Here is a 24,540-nt window from a genome sequence, read left to right as displayed (position 1 = left end):
GACCTCCTCTTGTAGAGAGCTGAGCAATCTTAAATCCATCTTGCCGGTACCATACCGAAGATGTCTTCCCAAAGTCCCTTCTTATTGCGTGTGGATTTCGTATGCAGCGTGTGGATTTCATATATAGCATATAAACTGATGGCCACGGTTACATTCTGTATGGGTGCATTGAGATGTCCTTGTTAAAATGGAACTGCAGCACATTTACCTGGCCTAAAATTTAGACTCTCGCAGAATCCCATTATTTTAAATGAGTATAGTTACTTTCTCTGCTCCATATTTATGTGAGCATTTTTTTTTTCATTTGGAGAGTCAAACTCTTCCTTGAAGAGCCAGATGTGGGGTGTTTGGAATCCCCTCTAGCAACATTCTGATGGTATGGGATGATGGATCTGTACCACGGAAATGAATTTAATTTAATTTAATTGAGACCTATCTCTTTTTTTTTTTTCCCCTCTTTTTAAAATCCTTGCTGATGGAGTCACTTTTGCACTTGTTCTAAACCTGCAGCTGATGTTGGTGTGTTAAAGATTGAATACCCTCAGACCTTTCAGGCTTTGTTCTTCCAGTAGATGATGTGAAGATGGAACCTGCTAAATGAGGCCGAATGTAGGTTTATTTTAGACTCGTGACTGAGCAGAAGGTTTGGTCATGAAGACTAAATAAATGCTCTCCTTCCACAAACCCCTCCATTTGAACAAGGAGGTAAATGTACAATTCTCTTAAAAGGCAAAGTAAGAACTTGAATCCTTTAGACTTGATTAGCTGGTTGATTTTTGGGTCACCTGAGGTTTAGTTGACTTGGATGAAGGGTGCCTGAACTGATGGTTTTTGAAAGGGAGAACAATGGCAATATTACTTTGATCTGAATTGGGCCTGTTTTTAAAAAAGGTTGCAAGTGCTTATCCAGCGGATGCTCATTTGTATTGACCCTTGCTTGAACTTGAACTCCATACAATGCTGCTTCTGGAAACCTGTTGAGTTCAGCTAATGATGCCTTGATTAAACAGCTAAAATTTCATGTTGATTGCTATCTACATTGAGCAAGAGTGCAGGGTCACATTAGGGGTTTGGGGAGTTCCTTTATCTCTCTCATTCCCTTTGTTCCTCAAGAGAATTAAAATTTTGATTTTTGTTTGCCTTTTGAACCTAAAAGTTTTCTCTGACTTGGAATTTGCATCCCCTTGTTCACCTTGTTCATGCTCCATTTTGTCCGAAAAATACCTTTAGTTTGAAGTAACGACGTGCTCAAGTAGGAAAAACTTTGTCAATCCAAGTAGGAAATTTCTTTTTTTTTTTTTGAAAATTGGGATCTTGTCACCAACAGGGAAGTTATAAGTTTGCTGTTCAGAGCATTGTCCAACTGTATGTTAGCTGTCCAGCAACAAAGTAGTTTGCTTTCTTGTTTTTATGTAGAGTTTAGTCCTGTACCATTTTTGTTAACTGCTCCAAGAGATGGAAGTTTTACTGAATAACATTTCCTTATTTGGAAGAAATAACTGTTCCTCATGTCCTACCTTTATTCTTATTGCCTGTATAAACGTTTATATGAAGCCTCATTCTGCAGATTGACCTGTTTTTCAGCATGTCCTTTCAACTCCTTGATGTAAATATGAATGTGTCCAATAATGTGGCTTTTTCTAAAATTATCCAACATAAAAGCCAGTAAGAAATAACTGTTTTTTGAGTTTGTAGAATGATTCGGGGAGCAAATCATGAACAAGGGGTTTTTGAAAAATTGTACTTGTAGATCATGGGGGATCATTGCTTTTGCTTTGGGAGGTTCTGCCAAAATTGGCTTCTAAACTCTGTAGTTAGCAGTTATGTTTTTGGAAGGGGAGGGTGGAAATTTTTGGGTTGTAATTTTTTTTTAGATCCGAATGTAATATTGCATTGTCAAGCAGAGTGGGAACTTTTTCAACCTTTTAGCAGGTCTTAATTACTCAACTGCAGGATGGAGCGATTCATCCCAGATGAGCAGTCCAGAACAAGACAGTGAGCACTACAACAGTGTGGATTCTGGCCAAGGAGACTCGCGAAGCATGACACCAGTAGATATGCCAGTGACCAGCCAAGCGGCCACCATCTTGCCAGTACATGTCTACCCTCTCCCTCAGCAGATGAGAGTGGCCTTCTCCACAGCAAGGACCTCTAACTTTACTCCCGGTTCTCTGGACCAGCCTATTATCTTTGACCTTCTGCTCAATAACCTTGGAGAGACATTTGACTTTCAGCTAGGGCGTTTTACCTGCCCCGTGAACGGCACCTATGTCTTCATCTTTCACATGCTAAAGCTGGCTGTGAATGTGCCGCTCTATGTCAACCTGATGAAGAACGATGAAGTCCTTTGCTCAGCTTATGCCAATGACGGTGCCCCGGATCATGAAACAGCCAGCAACCATGCTGTTCTTCAGCTATTCCAGGGTGAACAGATCTGGCTCCGATTGCACAGAGGTGCCATCTACGGTAGCAGCTGGAAGTACTCTACCTTTTCTGGCTACCTCTTGTATCAGGACTGAAAAACAAACTATGTGCTTTAATAGCTAAAATGCTTTGCACTCTGATCACTGTATCTTTAAGGGTCACAGAAGTGAGTTGCCAGAGATGCTGACATGTTAAACTGTTGCAAGTGGGTTTTTTTTTTCTGGAGTTTGGGTTTTCACTGACTGGGCACTTTAACCCGTGATGCCTTGCTGGTAGCGCTGTGAATATATTCTGTTACAGAATGTCACGACTTGCACTTGTCAGTCCAAAGACAATTTGTGTGACTGTTCGAAATGGATAGACTCCTTTGGCAAGATATCCTGCTATTTACAATGCCTCATGGTGCCTCAATAAAGATATTCTGCACTGTTGGTGGTTGGTGTTTTGAATGGACAGTGTAGCTACCAAATCTTGTGCATTTTAAGAATTATGGAGTTGATAGCTCTGCAAAGTGGCATTTAGAGAAGTTAGAAACTTCTGAATCTGAATTTTTCCCAGTTTGCATCCTTTTGCATTTGAAGCATCTCCAGACTTTCTACCTCCCCTCCTGTATATTTTTTTTAACCCTTGCCTTTTCCTGAGAATCAATCTTGTGATAAACTTTCATTACCAATTGAGCATGGTTCCTAACCAATGAGGCTCTCCATTGCCATACTGGGTCAAGATTTAATCTGGGTTCCTAATAGAACGGGTTCGCAATTTCATTTTGATAAGAATATTTTCTCTCCTCTCCACCCCACCCATGACTCTCATTTTCAGAAACTCTGAACAAAAAACGAAAGAGTCTCAACAGTTCATGGTTTGATAATTTTCATTCGCCAAATGGGCATTTCTCAAGAATACTTTTCTACATGGTATTTTAAATCTTCTACATCTTTCAATCTTCTCTTATCATGCACATTGAAGCTAACTGTTGAAAATTAGTGATGAGAGTAGTTTTAAAAGTTCAACATATGAGAAACACATGGCTAATAGAGGAGTGAACTGTTGCCCTGTTCAGTCCCAACCTTTTGCTAAAGACCTTGGTGCTTTCATGCAAATAACCTTCCTGTTCAGTGCGTGTTCTAAAGGACAACAGTCCAGATTAGGTCACTTGTACGAACAATTGAATGCCAAATTTAATTTGCCTGGAGTATGTTTTAAAAATATTTTTGTTTGAAGATGAAATATATTTATTTAAAATCGGGATGGCAAATGTTACTTTCCCAAGTGTTAGTTGATGGAGTGAAAATGTTTTGGAGGGCAGTTGAATGAAAATGTACAGAGTCCTTGCCAAAGTGCCAAAGAGCAACAATTGAAGTTGGTTTTAGTAGCTTTCCACCTACAGCTAGTCATTGACCTGTTTCAGTCAAGTTTCTTTACATATTTGCTATATTTCAAGCTTATTTTGGTGTGGGGCATTTATCAATTCTACACTTAAGTTTGGAATGGCATGTACCATGGCCTGGAACAATTTCCCCACCATGTTAACTCATTGACATTCTTGGTTGGTTTCTCTTGGAGTGTTTGCTTTACTATCTCAACTGTCCATTTTCCTGTTGTCGCCAGCACTAGCAGCGATAGACTTTCTGTGAAAGATTGAGACTCTCAAAACTTTCACTGGCTGGGTGTGGATGATGGGGCAATGGATTCATCTATTTGGGCAGTGCCCCTGGACATTAGGCTTGTCCTCTTGCAATAATTCTAATCTTAACAACATTTATTTGTGGTGAGCTGCTCTGTGGAGGAGAAACTTCAAGAATCTGTTGCATGCTAATTAGTGAATGACATCATCAATCTGATCACCGCCTTTTTTCACAGTAAGAAGTCTTGCAACACCAGGTTAAAGTCCAACAGGTTTGTTTCAAACACGAGCTTTCGGAGCGCTGCTCCTTCCTCAGGTGAATGAAGAGGTATGTTCCAGAAACATTTTTATATAGACAAAGTCTTTGTCTATATAAATGTTTCTGGAACATACCTCTTCATTCACCTGAGGATGGAGCAGCGCTCCGAAAGCTCGTGTTTGAAACAAACCTGTTGGACTTTAACCTGGTGTTGTAAGACTTCTTACTGTGCTCACCCCAGTCCAACGCCGGCATCTCCACATCACCTTTTTTCAGTAAGAGTCCACTTTAAACTTTTAAACCTGTTTTCATGAATCCCAAAGGAGTCTTGTAACTACCAGTATTTGAAAATTGATTACTTCCAACTGCACTTCTGAAGGATTCTTTGACTGTAGGATAGTTGAGCTCTGTTGTGCAGGAAAACATCAGGATCCATCTCTTGTAACAAGCCTCATCCCTGGGTTGGGCCAAGTGAGTGAGCTAAGAACAGCCACGAGTTCTTGTTTCAGACATAATTTCTCTTTGGGTCGGTGAAGTGGCTCTCTTTTCTCCCCCTCTCCCAGTAAACTTTTTGTCCCATACTAGCACTTGTTATTTCATCCCTTGACATTTAGGAGGGATGAGACTTGTGTTTTATCCCTCACTGGGCCTTCAGCTGAGTCTCAAATGATGCTCAAACTAATTCATCAGTTGCTGAAAGCTCACTTGGGATTATGATTGGAGCCCTAGGCCATGACAAGTTGGATGTATTTTTTTTGAAAACCTGAATGGCCATAACAGCTGTCCAGATTGGTTGTTGCCTTTATGGGCTGGTGCAAGCTTGGCATTCTGCTATGGGTGAGGGAAATAAATGGGCAAGTAACTGAAAAAGACCTTGTCACAACAATGTAATGTGCAGTGAGAACTTTAGTGACTTGGCACATATCTGTTTTCCTTATTGCTTCAGGCTCATTACTGCCCTCAAACATTTCATAGAATCCCTACAATGCAAAAGGAGGCCATTCCGCCCATCGCGCCTTCACTGACCCTCAAAAGAACACCTTAAACCTACGTCCACTTCCCCCACTCTATCCTTGTAACACTATCCCTGTAACACTACACCCTAAGGGGCAGTTTTATCACGGCCAATCCAACTAACCGGCACATCTTTTAGACTGTGAAGGAAAAACACACACACACACACACACACACACACACACACACACACACACCCCCCCCCCCCCCCCCCGGTGCTATTCTTGGGGTGGGGTGGGGTGTGGTTCTATGCATATCTACATGCTTCTGTTTTGTCTGCCCCTCCACTGTACCTGCACTTGTAATGAAGGAAGACTCCCTTTCACTAAACACAACAGACTCCCTTTCACTAAACACAACAGACTCCCTTTCACTAAACACAACAGCGATTAGCGATGGGTCGTGTTGAAGTGCTCCAACAAATGTGGCACTGTTGTCCCCCTTCTTCCTTTCAGCATTCCTGTCTTGTTTAGACAGTTTTCCAAATTCGGTAAATAAAAGGTGCCTTCTCCTGCAGGAAATATGTTGGCCAAGAAAGACACTTAATGAAAACCCTCTATTTTTGTTTTTGTAAACCTCTGACCCACTTGTGGAAGGGCGTGTGAAGTAGGCTTGCAGCTACAATGCCGTGGTGATGTGTTGGGAGGTGTTCACAAAGAAAGAAAATTGCAGGAAAGCCTAGGAATCAATAACTCCGAAATATTCAGGTTTACAATGTTTGTGTCTCAGCTAATTTTTTCATTTTTATAAATTTAGAGTACCCAATTAATGTTTTCCAATTAAAGGGCAATTTAGCATGGCCACTCCACCTACCCTGTACATCTTTGTGGGGGTGAAACCTACGCGCACATGGGGAGAATGTGCAAACTCCACACGGACAGTAACCCGGGATCGAACCTTGGACCTTTGGTGCCCAGAGGCAGCAGTACTAACCAGTGTGCCACTGTGCTGCCCTCGTCTAAGCTAATTTGAGTGACTGATTGGAATCTCCACTCCAGTTGCGATGCTTTTTAGTGGTGGATTTGATATCAATTTGGGTTTTAGTTGCTTCCTACTTGAGGTGCCTTAGCAGGTGCCTGGGCAAAGCAATTGTGGATTTTACTTTATTTATTTTATTTATTTGCGCTATTGAAGGGTGAGCTTGGAGAATTTTGGGTAGGCAGATTTGCCTCAGCCACTTGGGACTCTGCACTGTGAGGGCACAGACTGAATACAGTTATGTAGAATCACATGGTGACATTGTCTTCATACAGCTTCACTACTGCTGTACACAAAGGAGCCTGGAGCTCTGGGTTTGTTAGCTTGTGTTCCATGATGCAAGCATTAAGCAGACCCCCACCCTCTTCCAAAATCCCCACTGTGTGCACATTTATTTTCTTTGCAGTTAAATATGGGCAATGCAGTTAAGTATGGGCAAGTCGTTTCTGGTTTCATTAGTGCATGGGTGTAAGGGTAGCACAGTGGTTAGCAGTGTTATTTCACAGCACCAGGGTCCCAGGTTTGATTCCCGCCTTAGGTCACGGTCTCTGTGGAGTCTGCACGTTCTCCGTGTCTGCGTGGGTTTCCTCTGGTTTCCTCCCACTAGTCCCCAACGACGTGCTGTTAGGTGAATTGGATATTCTGAATTCTCCCTCTGTGTACCTGAACTGGTGCCGGAGTGTGGCGATTAGGAGCCTTTCACAGTAACCTCATTGCAGTGTTAATGTAAGCCTACTTGTGACAATAATAAAGATTATTATTATTTCTACCTCTAACATTATTTGATCCCTGTCTAAGCTCATCTGCTGAAACAGTCGCTAATCCTTCATTACGCCTCAACATGACTATTCCAACACACTACTTGCTACCCCCTCCCCCTCATAGGCATGGGGTCATCCAAAAAACTGCAGCCTCTGCTTTAACCCCCAAAAAATCCCATCCTGCGGTGTCCTCCCACAGTCCAGAGATGTGTAGGTTGGGTGGATTGACCCTACGTGTCCAAATGTTAGGTGGCTTGCAGGGATGAGTTAGCTTGGGTAGGGTGCTCTTTTGGCGGGTCCATGCAGACTTAATGGGCTGAGTGGTCGGTCTTCTGTACTGGAGCATTCAGTTGAGCAAACCTGCTTCAACATTCAAGTCCATTCCTTAGACTGACAGATGATTTGCTTTGGTGTTCTGTCTTTGAGCCACTTAATTTTGAACATGTGCTGCAGTGTAGTGGACTTGCATGATCACCAAAGATGCGACTTTGCTACCAATGTGTCCCCGCCCCTCCCAATAGTCTTCAGAGCACCATGTGCGATTGACCTTCTGGCCCACCGAATCTGCAGAAACAGCATGAGCCTGCTACTGAATTTCCTGGTCGTGTCCGGTGTAGGGAACTGCATAGATAAACCAACCATTGTTTAAATGTACAGTGCAGTGTCTGTCTTGCAATGCAAGGATGTCATTGCCTTCTGCTGCCTAAGCCTTGAGTTCTGGATTCCCCACCACATACCTCCCTTTTCTCTCACCCAAGAACTACTGAACAGCAATTTCTGACCAAAGATCTCTGTGTACAGTGTATTTATCAGGCTTGTGACGCACCTTGACGAGATTTACAATGCTCCAGGTGCGATATTTAAATGGCACTTATTTAATGTGAGATACCAAGTCTGCCGTTGCCCTCGTGATGGATTTTTGGTTTATGAACATTAGCATCCATTTTTTAAAAAAAAACTAATTTTTTTGGTAAAATATTATCCACAACATTGTGATGAGATCTTGCTTGTGTTGTTGGTGTGTGCGTCAATCTGATTTTTAAGATCTGAGGTTCAAATTTCTTGGACCCTATTGTTTTCAGATGGAGCTATTATTTGAAATTCGCTTTGGAATTAATCATAGCCCTGCCATCTAATGAATTGAAGGATTGTCATTTTATAAATAAACACTCTGAATTCTACTCGAGCAGCAAAATTACTTCTCCAGGAAAATGCAGTGAAATGGGGAAAATTTTATATCAAAGATTATTTCTCCAGGAATAAGTAGAAGGTCTGTGTATTGCTTTAAAGCAAGGGTGCCCACATAATCTTGTGGAATCCATATATACAGTGCAGTCTTTAGAGCCAAATGTTCACATTCCTCTTTGTTTATGCGTGTCTACTTGCTGCTGGGCATAGATCATCATCTAATCTGGGATATGATCTAGTGATACATTGCCAGCTCAACTGGGTCACTTCTGAAACTTCCTGACTCCCACAATTAAAAGGAGACAAAGCCGCAGATAAGGACCAAGTATGTGGCTTGTAGGGTGCAGCTTGCCTGCTCCCATTAGGTGGTTTTTGCTAAGTGATTGGACAATGAGAGCATTTCTTTTCAAGGTAAACTATTGCTTGAGGGATAGAAGGGAAATAAAATGTTGAGATTTCCACCTCCTGGACTATTGCATACAGTTTTGGCATAGGAGGTTCACCAGGCTGATTTGGAGGATTGGCCTGCGAAGAAAAAATTGAGGGCCTGAAGAGTGAGAGGTGATCTCATTGTGGCATGCAATATTCCTGCAGGGCTTTGTTGTGTTGATTTAGGGGATAGCCTCCAACTAAGAGGTAGGCCATTTAGGACTGCGATTGAAGAGGAATTTATTCACTGTGATGAATCTTTGGAATTCTCTACCCAGAGGGCTGTGGAAGCTCAGCCACTGGAGTATGTTCAAAACGATCGATAGATTTCTAGATTGTAATGAGATATGGGGAATTGTGTGAGGAAATAGAGTTGAGGGAGCAGATCAGGTTCAAGGGGCCAAATAGCCGCCTTCTATTTCCAGTGTTCGTATCGCACCTTGTGAGAAGGGAAAAAAACAGCTGAATCAATCTGCTCAATAATGATGAGAAGCAAATCGGGATGGATGAAAAAAGATTATAAATTTAATTTCAACCTGTATAGTTCTACCATTTGTTACGGAGGTCTGGCCAGCCCTCCCCAATAACTAAGAGATTGAACCAGACGTGTACCTTTTTAAGTGTACAGTCGATTTGTTTTGGGAGTGATAATATAAGAAATAGGGCTTGGTCATTTTATAAACAAACTTTATTAATACAAAAGAAAATTATATTTAAACACCCATTACATGTAGATTCTTAACCTTTAACACAGTCAGTTCCCATTAAACATGACTCTAAATAACACACTCTTTCCATTTACATAGACAGGCAATGTTGATATTTTAGAACCCTTTTCGAAAGTCTGTAATCTGGGCCAGCTTCCTTCATGACCTCTCTGTTGAACCTCCACAGAACTTCTGCCTCTTTGCCTGTTCCACATTGATTCTCTAGTGCTTTCTAAGCTCCGTCCAGCCCCGAATATCCAGACTGGAACTTGGGCTGCTTGATTACCCACTCCCGTTTACAAAAGAGTAGAGCTATGCCATTCATATGCAACTACCTTCCATGATGGACAAATGGATCATCAGACTCTGTAATCGGATATGACTGGTCATTCAGGAACGTCCTGAAAGACAATGGATCTCGGATGAATCGCCTTATGCATTCCCTCATGGGTTTCATAAGGCTGAATGGGAACATGTGACTCAGCCAGGTGTGGGTGGAACCCTTTGAGTCCGGACAAACAGTATTTTCCTTCAGTCTAACCCCTAAATTGCCTGCTACATTTTGGACCACATTTCTGGACTCAAGTTCCCAATATCTCTCTATCCTGATACATATGCTAGAAAGCATCGGTAGCCAACCATATTTGATTACTATTACTACTACTTATGTAGGAATTGAAAATGTTATTTCATTCTAGAATGGCAACTAAAATGAGCAATGGTGACAAGACTGTGTATCTGTGCCATGCAATGTTACCATTACTACAACTAAACAGCACTTCCATGAGCTTGTTTCTGCCTGGGTTGACGTTTTGCAACTACAAAGCTAGAAAAAGAGAAATCTATTAAGAGCTTTAATCTAGTCTTCAAGCAGATCCACATTCAATAACTTGCTCTGAAAACTCTACTCAGTTTGACAGCTGTGACAAATTCCACCACAGCAGCTAGCTGAGACGATCCAGAACATTCAATAACATTTTTTTAAAAAAGGTCAATTTTCCCCATCACCCACTGTTAATGTTTTTTAAAAATCTTCCAGGATCTGTACCCATATCTTCACCACAAACCGTGTAGCATGTTTTGTTGAAATCCTCCATTAGCTTTTGAGTTCTATTATTTAGAAACGTTTGCCTCGGAAGATGGGAAGGGGCAGTGCCAATAACACAAAAGCAAAACTAAAAGTGAAATTGATTCGAAGCACCAACATGTCTGATGGGGTGAACTGGTGCTGATGATAGGTCTTGAAGCCTTAACCTGCTCTCCGCAGTTGCTGCCTGAGCTGCTGCGCCGTCAGTGTTTCCTGTTTTTATTTCATTTCCATCTGTAGTGTTTTGCTTTTTCATAAAGCAGATGGAATTTGGGGTATGGTGCTGCAATCAATTAAACCTGGTGTCCAGGTTGACTTCCACCAAGCACTGTTGAAAATGTCATTCCTTTTTGCTTTACAAAATTGGTACACATGAAGCCCTTTAACTGAATAATCGGACTCGATTACTCTAAAATTGCCACAAGTATTAAGAACAATTGGTTTCAACATCTGTGAATTCCTATTCTTAATTGAAGTCACATGACGAATATTCTGGCACCCCTATCTGGGTCCAATTAGTTTGCTCTAAGTGGAAGTCTTTTTATTATAGTTCCCTTCGTGGCCCACCCCAAAGTGTTTTACAGCCAATGCTGTACTTTTGAAGTAGGGTCACAGTTGTAATGTAGGAAATGTGGCAGCCAATTTTCACACCGCAAACTCCCACCAACGGCACACCGTGCTGTTGTGTTAATTCTTTACCACCATCTAGCTGTCCCTTACAGTTCAAATCTTGCTTATCCCCTCCTTAAATGTACTCAATATTTCAGCTTCCTCAACTCTCTAGACAAGCGATTCATGAGTCTGGGGGGGCCTCCTCATCTCAGTCTTAAATGGGAGACTCCTTATCCTGAAATATTCTCCCTAGTTCTAGATTCCCCTCATTAGGGAAAACATCCTCCCTGATTCTACCCTGCCAAGTCCCTTCTGAATCTTGCATCTTCCAATAATAATCATTCTTCTAAAGTCCAGTGCGTATTGGCCTGACCTGCTCAACCTTTCCTTATTAAGCCAACCCCTTTATGCCAGGAATACCTGCAATGCAAGTGTACTCCTTAACTAAGGCAGGGCTCCAGGTGTGGTCTTACTAAAACCGTGTACATTTGGAGCAAGACTTCCCTACTGTTTTACTCCTCTGCCTTGCAGTGAAGGTTGTCATATGTTCAAACTCAAAGTACAAAAGCTTGGCAGTCGACTGTTCCCTGACATATTCCACCAGACAATACCTCTACCAATCAGAGTCCACATGCCAACCAATCAGCGTCCACTTCTCTTGCAGTATAAATTGCTGTTCCCATCAGTATTAGCATGTTAGCAGTGGTTAGCACTGTTGCTTCACAGCACCAGGGTCCCAGATTCCATTCACGGCTTGGGTCACTGTCTGTGCGGAGTCTGCGTGGGTTTCCTCCGGGTGTTCCGGTTTCCTCCCACAAGTCCTGAAAGACGTGCTTGTTAGGTGAAATGGACATTCTGAATTTTCCCTCAGTGCGCCTGAACAGGAGACTAGGGGATTTTCAAAGTAACTTCATTGCAGTGTTAATATAAGCCTACTTGTGACAATAAAGATTATTATCGGTCGTATTATTGCAAACTTCTGATGAGTGCAAGACTTAAAGCTTTGACGGCATATCTATTTTTTTCAGCAATTCTCAAGTTCTATACTACCAAATTACTCTTCACGTTATACTCCATCTGCCCACTCGCTAAACCTATCTACATTCCTTTGACATCTAAAAACACCACGTTGATAAATTTGACACAAAAACATTACATTGTGTAAACTTTTCTCACCATTTCTGTAAGATTATGTACTGGTTCATTTCCAAATTAACTTGTTGAACCAGGATTAAATTAGTTCCCGAAAACAACACCGTGCTGACTCCAACATTTACCTGTGGGTGATATTCATCAGGGGTGGTTCCAAAGGTCATGATTTGCTGATCAACTGCAATCAAACTCACTGACCCTTGCATCTATATATTAAAAACTTGAACGGCGGACTCGAGGCACATTAAAGGAAGCTGGCAGAGTGGCTATTTAAAGGCAGTATTTATATCAAGGTAGAGGTCACCACTGATTTCATCCCACCAGAATTATACTCATTGTGCTTTAGGGAGTGAGGGTACGAGAAGAGGAGGACAAAAACCCTCCAATGCAGACGCTCTCCCCTTGCTGCCCCAAGAAAAGAAAACTGCAGCGATAGAGGCTGTGTGCAGCAGTTACAACAGAAGGCCAGGAAACGGGAGGGGGAAGAAACCCTGCAGGATTTCCCAGGATTATTAGCGATGTGGACCATTAACCCAGAAACAGGCTGAGGTCCTCCTGTCTAACTGATCCTTAAATAATTCCCAAAACAGCAACCCACACCAGCCAATTCTGTACATCAGTTAAAAAACACGCAAAGAATTGGACAGTGAGCTACACTGGAGCCTGATGTGCAGCAATATCTTTTGTTCTATAATCAGCTCTACATACGTTCTTTTATAAGCTAAACGTTTTCCTGCTAGTGTAGTCTGCACAATTATATCACTGGCTAGCTCTGTCTTGCAAAAGAATTTGGGTACCGCGGGCGAAGAGGTGATAATTATTTTTAAATACAGTGGGTTCTTATGATCCGGAATGCAGGTGGTTGAAAGGGCGGTGGAAGCAGATTCACTTCTGCAGGGAAACGTTGAAAAGGAGACGTTTGCAGTGCAATGGGGCAAAGAGCGGAGAAGAGGGATAAATTGGATTCCTCTTTCAGGGAGCCTGCGCAGCGTGATGGGCTGAATGGTCGCCTCCGGTGCTGCATGATTCTATGCGACGGAGAAAACAGTTCGATTCACACTGATGATCTAAGTAATTCGCTCGGTTGGAATGCTGAGTGCTGTGAAACGCGAGCAAAAATCTACAAGGCCGAGGTTTCCCCAATGCAGCTATTTTTCAGTTCATTGCTACTGATGTTAGTCTGACAGAAATATTGTCTCTACTATTTTACTTCCCCTCTCATTTCACCCACTTCAAAAAAATACAGCACCACATTTGCAACACTGATGGGAAGAATGGAAATTTTGATGTGGCTTCCCTGGCTATTTTCATTTTAGCTGAAGGTGAGAGCGTAAATGCTGTCTTGGAGTAAAGATTTGACCATGCGGTTTAATAAAATCAGTGGTTTTGATTCTAAATCCACTGCGTTTTATATGGAATTTCCACTACAGAAACAGGCCTTTCAACCCGACAGGGCGAGGCCTGTCCTCATGCTCCACAGCAGCCCATTCCATTTATTTCATCACACCCTCGTTTAGAATGTTGGCCATGGCTCAGTGGGTAGCGCTCTCACCTCTGAGTCACAGGGTCCTGGGTGTAAGTCCCACTCCAGAACTTGAGCACAAGAATCAAGGCTTACATTCCCAGTGCCGTACATACTATAGGAGCGCCTCCTTTCAGATGAGATGCGAAATAATCTTTACTGTCACAAGTAGGCTTACATTAACACTGCAATGAAGTTACTATGAAAAGCCCCTAGTCGCCACATTCCAGCGCCTGCACGGGTACACTGAGGGAGAATTCAGAATGTCCAAATGACCTAACAGCACGTCTTTCGGGACTTGTGGGAGGAAACCGGAGCACCCGAGGAAACCCACGCAGACATGGGGAGAACGTGCAGACTCCGCACAGACAGTGACCCAGCCGGGAATCGAACCTGGGTCTCTGGCGCTGTGAAGCAACAGTGCTAACCACTGTGCTACCGTGCTGCCCAAACTGAGGCCCCCGTCTGGCTTCCCAGGTGAATTTAGAAAGACCCCGTGACACTATTTTGGAGACGAGCAGGGAAGCTATCCCCAATATTTGTTCCTGAAGCAAAATCGCCAAAGAACGATTATCTGAGTGATTAGCCCAGTGCTGGTTGTGAGAGTTCACATCATAGACATGATGAAATTAAGAAAAGTAAACTTTTTTTTTAAAATTCCAATTAAGGGGGGCAATTTAATGTGGCCAATCCACCTACCCTGCACATCTTTGGGTTGTGGGGGTGAGACCCACACAGACATGGGGAGAATGAGCAAACTCCACACGGACAGTGACCCGGTGCCAGGAACGAACCCGGGTCCGTGAGGCAGCAGTGCTAACCACTGCGCCACCATGCCGCCCTAAATATGTAAACATTTTTAAGGTACAATAATTTTGCTCAGATAAATCATTTTATAAAATTAATATATATAAAGTAGTCACAGGTTTTAACTTTTTGAAAAAGGTTTATCAGACTTTTAAAAAAAAATTTCATTGTAAAATATCAATCCCAATTTAATTTTAAAAAAGATACGAGGCACCTCAGGTAGTCACGAATTGAGAGGATGCCACCAATGGCCGGAAATACAGGCGCAAAATTCTAAAGCGTAATTAATTTGTCATTCGTGGACATTCGCCGAAGTTTGCTCTTGTTCCATACTTGTCATCTGAAGGCGTGAGCCCGCAGGCGTGTTTGACCCTGCAAAGTTTGGATTTGTACTACAGTGAGCTTGTCACACTGTGAAAGTCACAGGGCCTCCAGTGCAGTAGTGGTGAACAGTAAATGGAGCAACAAATCACAAAACAAAAACGTGGTTGTTTAAACCAGCCAATGTCCCATGAAGAAAATGTGCATCACTTGCCAAGATGGTGCACAGACAAAAAGTTACTGATGCGTCTGAATGACAGGATGAAACAGCTGTAAACTGATCAAGGACATCCCAAAGCCTTTTACAACCAATGAAGCACATTTGAAGGCTGGTCACTGATGTAATATGGGAAATGCAGCAGTCAAATTTGTTCTGGGCAAGGCCCCTGTTGGTTGAGGGCTAAAAATTGAGCAGGACCTGGGGAAGAGCTTCCCTGCTCCTTTTTGAAATTGTCCCGCGATACCTTTTACATCCACCTGAAATGGCAGACCAGGCTCGGTTTAGTGTCACGTCTGAAAGACTTGCACTTCCGAAAGAGCAGCACTTCCTCAGTACTACGCTGGAGTATCAGGCTAGATTGCGGGCCCAAATCTCTGGAGCGGAACTTTCTGTAGTTAGATTAATTCTGACTATATGGTCTATCACTGGCACGGAAATGACAGCCAGCCAGAATATTGCAGTAGGACTAACGCACACAGTACTTCACACTTCCGTTTGATGAATTGTACAAGGTACCCTAAAAAGCAAAGCTGAACTTACTGACCTGGGCTCATTTCTCTTCACAGGCTATGGCATCTTACCACAAATGAGGCAGACGCATGAATAAATTACCACCACAATCAAGTTTGCACAGTTTTGCAGTTTACAATACCTAGTCCCCGCAGTCTGATACAATATACAAACAAAAAGCGTCGTGGCATTACGCACACCCATTCTTGTATCATTACAGACTGTATAGAGACACGTCCTTATCCGGGGTTCCCATTACATCTCAGACTTCAGGGAAATTGAACTTCATCTGCTGAAACAGTTTGGGAGCTTGAGGAGGAAAAACAGTGTCTTCAGGGTGCATGGAACATCATGTCAGTTGTATTGGATACAACCATTGCTAAATTGCTCAAGATATTTATTGTGAAAGTGTTCTGTGTACGAATTGTAAAGACAGCTACACTGTCGATGCCTAGCTTATGTTCAAACACGTACGATATTTTTACTTGGAACTATGACGTGAGAAGGGCAGCGATGTTATAACTTAAACTGTAGCTCGTGCTGCCTTTCTTGCCCCTGGGGATCGCATTCTATGCTGTTATCTGTTTAATCTGCATTGAACGTGAGTTGTGTAACTTTGCAATATGTAGGGGATGCAGTATCCCCTGACTGTTGGAACATTTCAGATTTTACATGAAATGCTGGATGACGGTTTTCTGGATGTACATTGACTTTGTTTACAGCCATTGTATGTTTAAAAATAAATAATAAAATATTGTCGCAAAATATGGGGTGCTGTAGCAAAATGAGGCTAAGCCAGTCCCCCTATCGCCCTCTGCTTTATTACTTTATCTTCTGCCCTACTGAAAAATGAGTGGCCTTTTATAATCCAGGATGTTGTCTTGTGATGAAGTTTAGTTCTACAAGCCTCCTCTGTGTAATTATCAGTATGTCGTTGTGGGGAATTTCCTTGCCTTATTTATTTATTTCATAAATTGAGAGGACACAATTCTTTTGTTCTTCCAATTAAGGGGTAATTTAGCATGGCCAGTTCACCTACCCTGCACATCTTTTTGGGTTGTGGGAGGGAGCCTCCACGCAAACACAGGGCGAATGTGCAAATTCCACACGGACAGTGACGGGAGGGTGGGGATTGAGCCCGGGTCCTCGGCGCTGTGAGGCAGCAGTGCTCACCACTCCCTTCTGAAGTCAAACTAGGAAGGGCGAGCTTAGATTTGTAGTTGCTCACAATGTGACTTCTATTCTGGAAATATTCTTAAAATGTTTCTTACAACTGCTGGACCCAAAATAGAAAGCACCGTCTGTTCTAGGAACCATCTGGGCAGGAGAAGGCCATTTAGCCTCTCAAGCCTGTTCTGCCGCACAAAAAAAGATGGGTGACTGATCTTTATTTACACTCGCCATGCTACTGGACAATCTGGAGATGTATCGAAATGAACATGATTTTCACTTCTTACTCTTAATACAGATACCTCCACTGGTGGTTGTTGCTTCCTCTGTTGGAATCAGGTCCACTATATAATGCTCCAAGCAGCTTTAGCCTGCCAAGTGCTTTCAACTGGTTTGCCTGTAGCTTTATTTTGTTTGATTAAATCTCACGTGAATTAATTCTTTGCCCTTAGAATCACAGAATCCCTACAGTGCAGACGGGGGTCACTCGGCCTGTCGAGTCTGCACCGACTCTCCAAAACAGTACCCTACCCAGGCCCACTTCCCCCACCCAATCCCCGGAACCAGTCCACCCAACCTGCACATCCTGTGGGAGGAAATCGGAGCACCCAGAGGAAATCCACGTAGAACGTGCAAACTCCACAAGGTCGCCCAAGGCCGGAATCAAACCCAGGTGCTGTGAGGCAGCAGTACTAACCACTGTGCTGCCTCTTAGCTGTGGCTTTCCCTCCCCACCCACCCCATCACAAAAAGTCCTTTAGTGTTTCTCAGAATGGCTGAAGCAAAAAACATGATGAATTACACCAAATCTCTACCACAAATCCATCAGCGTAGGCTAATGAGGCTGGTCAAAAGCCCAGCTTCTCCCTCTCACTTCATTGGTGAAAGAAAATAACTATCTGTGAGCCCCATCAGAAAAATGGAGGAAAGAAACCGTATTAATCGTGTGAGGGAAGTAATTGACTAGTGTTTATGAGGCAGACCCAGGAGGAGAGGAGGGGGACATGGGGTGGTTTCTGGATGAGCTGGAATTTCCCCAGGTGGAGGAAGCAAAGAGGCAGGCGTTGGAGGAGCCCCTGGGGCTGAGGGAGGTGCTGGATAGTATCAGGGGTATGATGTTGGGGAAGGCCCCTGGGCCGGATGGATACCCGGCAGAATTTTATAATGAATTTGCGGCGGACCTGGCACCACATCTGTTAGGGGAGTTTAATGAAGCACTGGAGAAGGGGGAGTTGCCAGAGACGATGAAGAGGCAGTAATCACACTAATCCCAAAAAAGGGAAGGATCCGGTGGAATGTGGGTCGTATAGATCCATATCACTATTGAACACGGATGTGAAAGTATTGGCTAAGTTGTTGGTGGGGAGGATGGAGGATTGTGTCCTGAGGGTGGTTGCAGAAGATCAACCAGGCTTCGTGAAGGGCAGGCATCTCGCGAGTAATATAAGACAGCTGTTGAATGTGGTGATGAATCCATCGAGAGCTCTGGTACTCGGGAGGTGGTGGTGTCCACGGACGCGGAGAAAGCATTTGATCGGGTGTAGTGGCGGTACTTGTTCGAAGTTTTGGGAAGGTTTGGGTTTGGGCCGAGATTTGTGGCATGGGTGCGGTTGCTGTATGTGGCACCAAGAGCGAGGGTGAGGATGAATGATCCGAGCTCACGAAGCTTTGACTTACACAGGGGTCCGAGGCAGTGGTGCCCGCTGTCGCCACTGCGGTTTGCGCTGGCCATAGAGCCATTGGCGATGGCTCTCAGGGGGTCGGCAGACTGGCAGGTGATAATGAGGGGACAGAGGGAGCATTGGGTGTCGCTCTATGCCGATGACCTCTTGCTGTATGTTTTGGATCCGTTGGAGAGTATGGGAAGGATTAAGGGTCTGTTGGGGAGGTTTGGACGGTTCTCGGGATACCAGCTGAATGTAGGGAAAAGCGAGGTATTCCCAGTGAATGAGCTGGCACAGCGGGCTAATTTATGGTGGATACCATTTACGGTAGCGAGGGATAGGTTTAGGTACTTGGGCATTCAGGTAGCGAGGGAATGGACTGGGCTCCATAAGTGGAATTTAACAAAGCTGGTGGAGGAGGCCAGGGAGGATCTTAAGAGGTGGGATACACTGCACTTAACGTTGACGGGGAGGGTCCAAGTGGTGAAAATGAATATTCTGCCGAGGTTCTTGTTTATTTTTCAGGCTCTCCCGATCTTTATACCAAAGGCCTTTTTTCGGAAAGTGGACACAATCATCTCTGACTTTGTATGGGCGGGAAATGTGCCGAGGGTGGGAAGGACCCTGCTACAGAGGCAGTGGCAGCAGGGGGAGTTGGCGTTGCCAAAATTGCTTCATTATTATTGGGCGGCGAATGTGGACAAGGTGCGGCGGTGGTGGGAAGGAGAAGGGGTAGAGTGGGTTAGGATGGAGGAGGAATCCTGTTAGGTGTCTAGTTTGAGGGCTATGGTGATGGCAGCATTGCCATTGGCTCTGAGTAGGTATTCAGGGAGTCCAGTGGTGCAGTCCACGGTGAAGATATGGAATCAGCTGAAGAGGCATTTTATGGTGGAAAGGCTGTCGGTGCTCATGCAGCTGTGCGAGAATCATGGGTTTGAGCCGGGGGGGGGGGGGGGGGGGGGGGAATGGATAGTGTATACAGGAGGTGGAGGGAAGTGGGACTGGTCAAAGTGAGGGATTTGTATTTGGAGGAAGGTTCGCCAGTCTGGAAGAGCTAAGGGAGAGGGTAGAGCTGCTACCTGCTGGAGTGACTGCTGCTTCCGGATGTGGAAGGGGAGGGAAGAATTGGGGATATATATACATACAAGTGGCTGGGGGAGCAGGGAGGCGAGTGGGTGGTGAAGATCAAGGAGAAATGGGAAGCGGAGTTGGGAATGGAGATCAATTGGGGAGTATGAAGTGAGGCACTGCGAAGGGTAAACAGGACCTCTTGTGCAAGGATGAGCCTGATACAGTTCAATGTGGTGCACAGGGTGCATATGACTCGGGCGAGAATGAGTGGGTTCTTTCAGGGGAGCAGATGAGTGTGGGGGGGGGGGGGGGGGGGCAGCGAATCATGCGCACATATTTTGGGGTTGTGAAAAATTGGGAAGATTCTGTGCGGGTGTGTTCGTGGTCTTAGCCAGGATAGCGGAGGAGGAGGTGGACCCGGACCCTTTGGTGGCGATATTTGGGGTTTCAGAGAAACCAGAGCTCGTGGAGAGGAGGAAGGCCGATGTCTTGGCCTTCGCCTCACTGATTGCACAGTGACGAATTTTGCTGGAGTGGCGGTCGGCATCGCCACCGGGGGTAGCAGCATGGTTGGGTGACCTGTATGACTTCCTGCGGTTGGAGAAGATAAAGTATGAGTTAAGGGGCTCAGCAGGGGGGTTTGAGAAAAGGTGGGGGATGTTTGTAACCGTGTTTGAGGAGCTGTTGGTCGCAGGGGGATGGGGGGAGGTGGGTGATGGGGCGGGAGGGTGAAAAAGGAGAAAAATCTGTACAAACTGTATAGTTGATTGTTGGGAAGAATGCTTCCCGGGGTGTTTATTTGCTGTAACCTACTTTGATACAAGTTTGAATAAAATGTGTTTAAAAGAAAAGTAATTGACTGGAGATTTTCATTTTTGTAAGGGGTAGGATGGTATTATTTCTTTTTTTTAATAAACAATTTTATTGAGGTAGTTTTTGGCTTTGTACAGACATCAACAGAAAGAAAGCAAAAAAGGCAGAAATGTGCAAACATCCACGTACTTTCAATACTTTAATCGTAACATACTGCACAAGCCCGCTCCTCTCCCACCGGTACTACCCGCCATTTTATCCCTCCTACTCTACTCTACCCACCCCTCCCCCCCGCCCCCTGCTGACGCTCACTCTCCCGCAAAGAAGTCAATAAATGGTTGCCACCTCCGGGCGAACCCCTGTACAGATCCCCTCAAGGCGAACTTAATTTTTTCCATACCCAGGAAACTCGACATGTCCACAAGCCACAACTCAGTCTTCGGGGGCTTTGAGTCTCTCCACGCCAATAGTATTCGTCGCCAGGCTATCAGGGAAGCAAAGGCCAAAACATCGGCCTCTTTCTCCCCCTGGACTCCCGGGTCTTCCGAAACCCCAAAAATTGCCACCCCTGGACCCATCGCCACCCTTGTTTTTAGCACCCGGGACATGACGTCCGCAAATCCCTCCCAGTACCCCCTCAGCTTAGGGCATGCCCAAAACATGTGAACGTGGTTCGCTGGTCCTCCCGCGCACCTAGCGCATTTGTCCTCTATCCCAAAGAATTTGCTCATCCGAGCCACCGTCATATGGGCCCGGTGAACGACCTTAAATTGAATCAGCCCGAGCCTGGCATATGTCGCGGTCGAATTTACCCTACTCAGGGCCTCTGCCCACAGCCCGTCCTCCATTTCCCCGCCTAGCTCCTCCTCTCATTTAAGTTTCAGTTCCTCCGTCTGGGACCCTTCCTCCCTCATGAGCACCTTATAAATACCCGAGACTCTACCCTCCCCTTCTTCCCCCCTAGAGACTATTCTGTCGAGGATTCCCATTGGCGGGAGGCGCGGGAAAGATGGGACCTGTCGACGAACAAAGTCCCGCAACTGTAGGTACCTAAAATCATTTCCCCTTACCAGCCCAAATTTCTCCTCCAAGCTCCTCAAACTCGCAAAGCTCCCTTCCAGGAACATATCGCCCACCGTTCCCACCCCCGCCCGCCGCCATACTCGAAACTCCCCATCCATACTCGCGGGGGCAAACCGATGGTTGTCGCAGATTGGCGCCCAAACCGACGCTCCCGTCTCCCCTACATGCCTCCTCCACTGGCCCCATATCCGCAGGGTCGCCACCACTACCGGGCTGGTGGAGTACTTGGCCGGCGGCAGCGGTAGAGGAGCCGTGACCAGGGCTGCCAAGCTGGAGCCCCTGCACGAAGCCGCCTCCACCCGCTCCCAGATAGACCCCGTACCTACCATCCACTTCCTTATCATAGCGATGTTGGCCACCCAGTAATAACTAATCAGACTCGGCAAAGCCAGCCCTCCCTCGCTGCGGTTACTCTCCAGCATTGCCTTCTTCACCCGCGGGGATTTTCCCGCCCAGACAAAGCTCATGATCATCCTGTTAACTCTTTTGAAGAAGGACTGTGGAACAAAGATCGGGATGCACTGAAAAACAAACAGAAATCTAGGGAGGATTGTCATCTTTACAGTCTGCACCCTCCCTGCCAGCGACAGCGGGAGTGCATCCCATCTCCGAAACTCTCCCTTCATTTGCTCCACCACCCTGGCCACATTTAACTTGTGCAGCTTGCCCCAGTCTCGTGCCACCTGGATTCCCAAATACCGGAAATTTTCCTCAACCAGCCTAAACGGTAGCCCTCTCAATCTGTTCTCCTGGCCCCTTGCCTGTACCACAAACATTTCACTCTTGGCCATATTTAATTTGTATCCTGAAAACTGGCCGAACTTCCTCAACATTCCCAGTATACTTCCCATCCCGGCCACTGGGTCCGACACGTACAGGAGAAGGTCATCTGCGTAAAGAGAGACCCTATGTTCTACCCCGCCCCTCACCATCCCCTTCCAACCCTCTGCGGCTCTCAGCGCAATCGCCAGCGGCTCTATGGCCAGCGCAAACAGCAGCGGGGAGAGCGGGCAGCCCTGTCTGGTCCCTCGGTACAACCTAAAGTACTCCGACACTTCTCTGTTAGTCCTGACGCTGGCCCTCGGGGCCTGATATAATAATTTGATCCAATCCACCAATCCCTCCCCGAACCCAAACCGTCCAAGCAGCTCCCATAGATAGTCCCACTCCACCTGGTCAAAGGCCTTCTTGGCGTCCATCGCCACCACTACCTCCACCTCCCTGCCCGCCGGGGGCATCATTATCACATTAAGTAATCTTCTCAGGTTGGCCGCCAGCTGCCTACCTTTCACGAACCCAGTTTGGTCTCCCCAATCACCTCCAGTACGCAGTCCTCCATTCTAACCGCCAGTACCTTTGCCAGGAGCTTGGCGTCTACATTAATCAGGGAGATTGGCCTGTAGGACCCGCACGCCTCCGGGTCTTTACCCCGCTTCAATATCAGTGATATAGTGGCTTGCGACATTGTCGGCGGCAGGGTCCCTCTGTCCCTTGCCTCATTGAAAACCCTCGCCAAGACCGGTCCACCAGCTCAGAAAACTTCCTATAGAACTCTACTGGGTATCCATCCGGCCCTGGGGCTTTCCCCGCCTGCATGGCCTTTAGGCCCCCCAATACCTCCTCCACTCTAATCGGGGCCCCCAGCTCATCCACTCGCCCCCCACCTACTGTTGGGAAGGCTAACCCGTCTAGAAACCTTTTCATCTCCTCCGGTTCTTCCAGCGGCTCCGAAGTATACAGCTTGCGATAGAAGTCCCGGAATACCTTATTCAATCCTGCTGGGTCCTCCACTTTGCGCCCCTCCCCATCCCTCACTCTACCTATTTCCCTGGCCGCCTCCCTCCTCCTGAGTTGCTGCGCTAACAGTCTGCTAGCCTTTTCCCCATGCTCGTACACCATTCCCCTCGCCTTCCTAAGCTGTTCCACGGCCCTACTCGTGGATAGTGCCCCCAGTTCCGCCTGTAGTCTCTGCCTCTCCCTGAGTAAAACCTCCCCTGGGGACTCCGCGTGCTCTTCATCTATCCGACCCATTTCCCTGACCAATCTATCCATCTCTGCCCGGTCTGCCTTGGCTCTATGGGCCCCAATTGAAATCAGCTCCCCCCGCACTACTGCCTTTAGCGCCTCCCACACGGTCGCTGCTGAGACCTCCCCCGTGTCATTCACCTGCAAGTAATTTTGCATACACCTCCGAAGCCTCTCACAGATCCCCTCCTCCGACAGCAGTCCCACGTCTAGCCTCCACTGCGGGCGTTGGTAGCTCGCTCCCCCGATCTGCAGGTCTACCCAGTGCGGGGCATGGTCTGAGATAGTAATTGCCGAATATTCCGTGTTCTTTACCTCCCCTATACAATCCCCGCTTAGTACGAAGAAATCTATCCTAGAATACACTTTATGGACGTGCGAGTAAAACGAGTAGCCCCTTCCTGTCGGCTGTCCCTCTCTCCAGGGGTCCACTGCCCCCATTTGCTCCATAAACCCTTTCAGCTCCCTTGCCATTGCTGGGAGTCTACCCGTTCTGGGACATGACCGATCCAAAGCCGGGTCAAGGACCATGTTAAAGTCCCCCCCCATTATTAGCCTGCGAGAGTCCAGGTCCCGGATCTTCCCCAGCACTTTTTTAATGAAGTCCACGTCATCCCATTTCGGGGCATATATATTCACCAGCACCACTCTTCTCCCCTCCAGCCTGCCCCGTACCATCAGGTATCTGCCCCCACTGTCTGCGGATATGCCCTCCGCCTCAAATTGCACCCGCTTGTTGATCATGATTGCCACCCCCCTGGACTTCGAGTCCAAGTCCGAGTGGAAGACCTGGCTAATCCAGCCCTTCCTTAGCCTGGTCTGGTCTGACACTTTCAGATGTGTCTCCTGCAACATAATTACGTCCGCCCTCAGGGCCTGCAAGTGCGCGAACACCCGCCCATTCAGTCCCTTGACGTTCCAGGTGATCAGCCTGGGCGGGGGCACAACCCACCCCCCCCCCCCCCCCACGCCGGTCAGCCATAGCCTTTCTCGGGCCGGCCCGTGCGTCGCGCCATTCCTGGCCCGCCCGTTGGCTGCCTCCACCCTCGACCTCCTTTCCAGTGCCTATTTCAAGTCCCTCCCATGTCAGCAGAAACCC

General features: G+C 46.0%; 1 protein-coding gene across 6 annotated transcripts in view; it reads left to right on the top strand.

The window, feature by feature from the left end:
* Positions 1–16,603, top strand: part of caprin2 (caprin family member 2) — a 70,163-nt gene extending 53,560 nt beyond the window's left edge. For 3 of the 6 annotated variants that reach the window (XM_038781112.1, XM_038781110.1, XM_038781114.1), the window contains exon 20: positions 1,930–2,855. In XM_038781112.1, coding sequence (XP_038637040.1) covers positions 1,930–2,519 — 590 coding nt within the window. In that variant the 3' untranslated portion in view covers positions 2,520–2,855. Of the gene's footprint in view, positions 1–1,929; positions 2,856–15,671 lie in introns of those variants that run through there. The other 3 variants (XM_038781115.1, XM_038781113.1, XM_038781111.1) reach the window with 3 other exon arrangements.
* Positions 16,604–24,540: the final 7,937 nt, after the last annotated feature.

The sequence above is a fragment of the Scyliorhinus canicula genome, chromosome 20 (assembly GCF_902713615.1).
Source record: "Scyliorhinus canicula chromosome 20, sScyCan1.1, whole genome shotgun sequence".
Lineage (NCBI taxonomy): Eukaryota > Metazoa > Chordata > Chondrichthyes > Carcharhiniformes > Scyliorhinidae > Scyliorhinus > Scyliorhinus canicula.
Note: the sequence above shows the minus strand (reverse complement) of the source record. Positions and strands in the feature narration are given on the sequence as shown.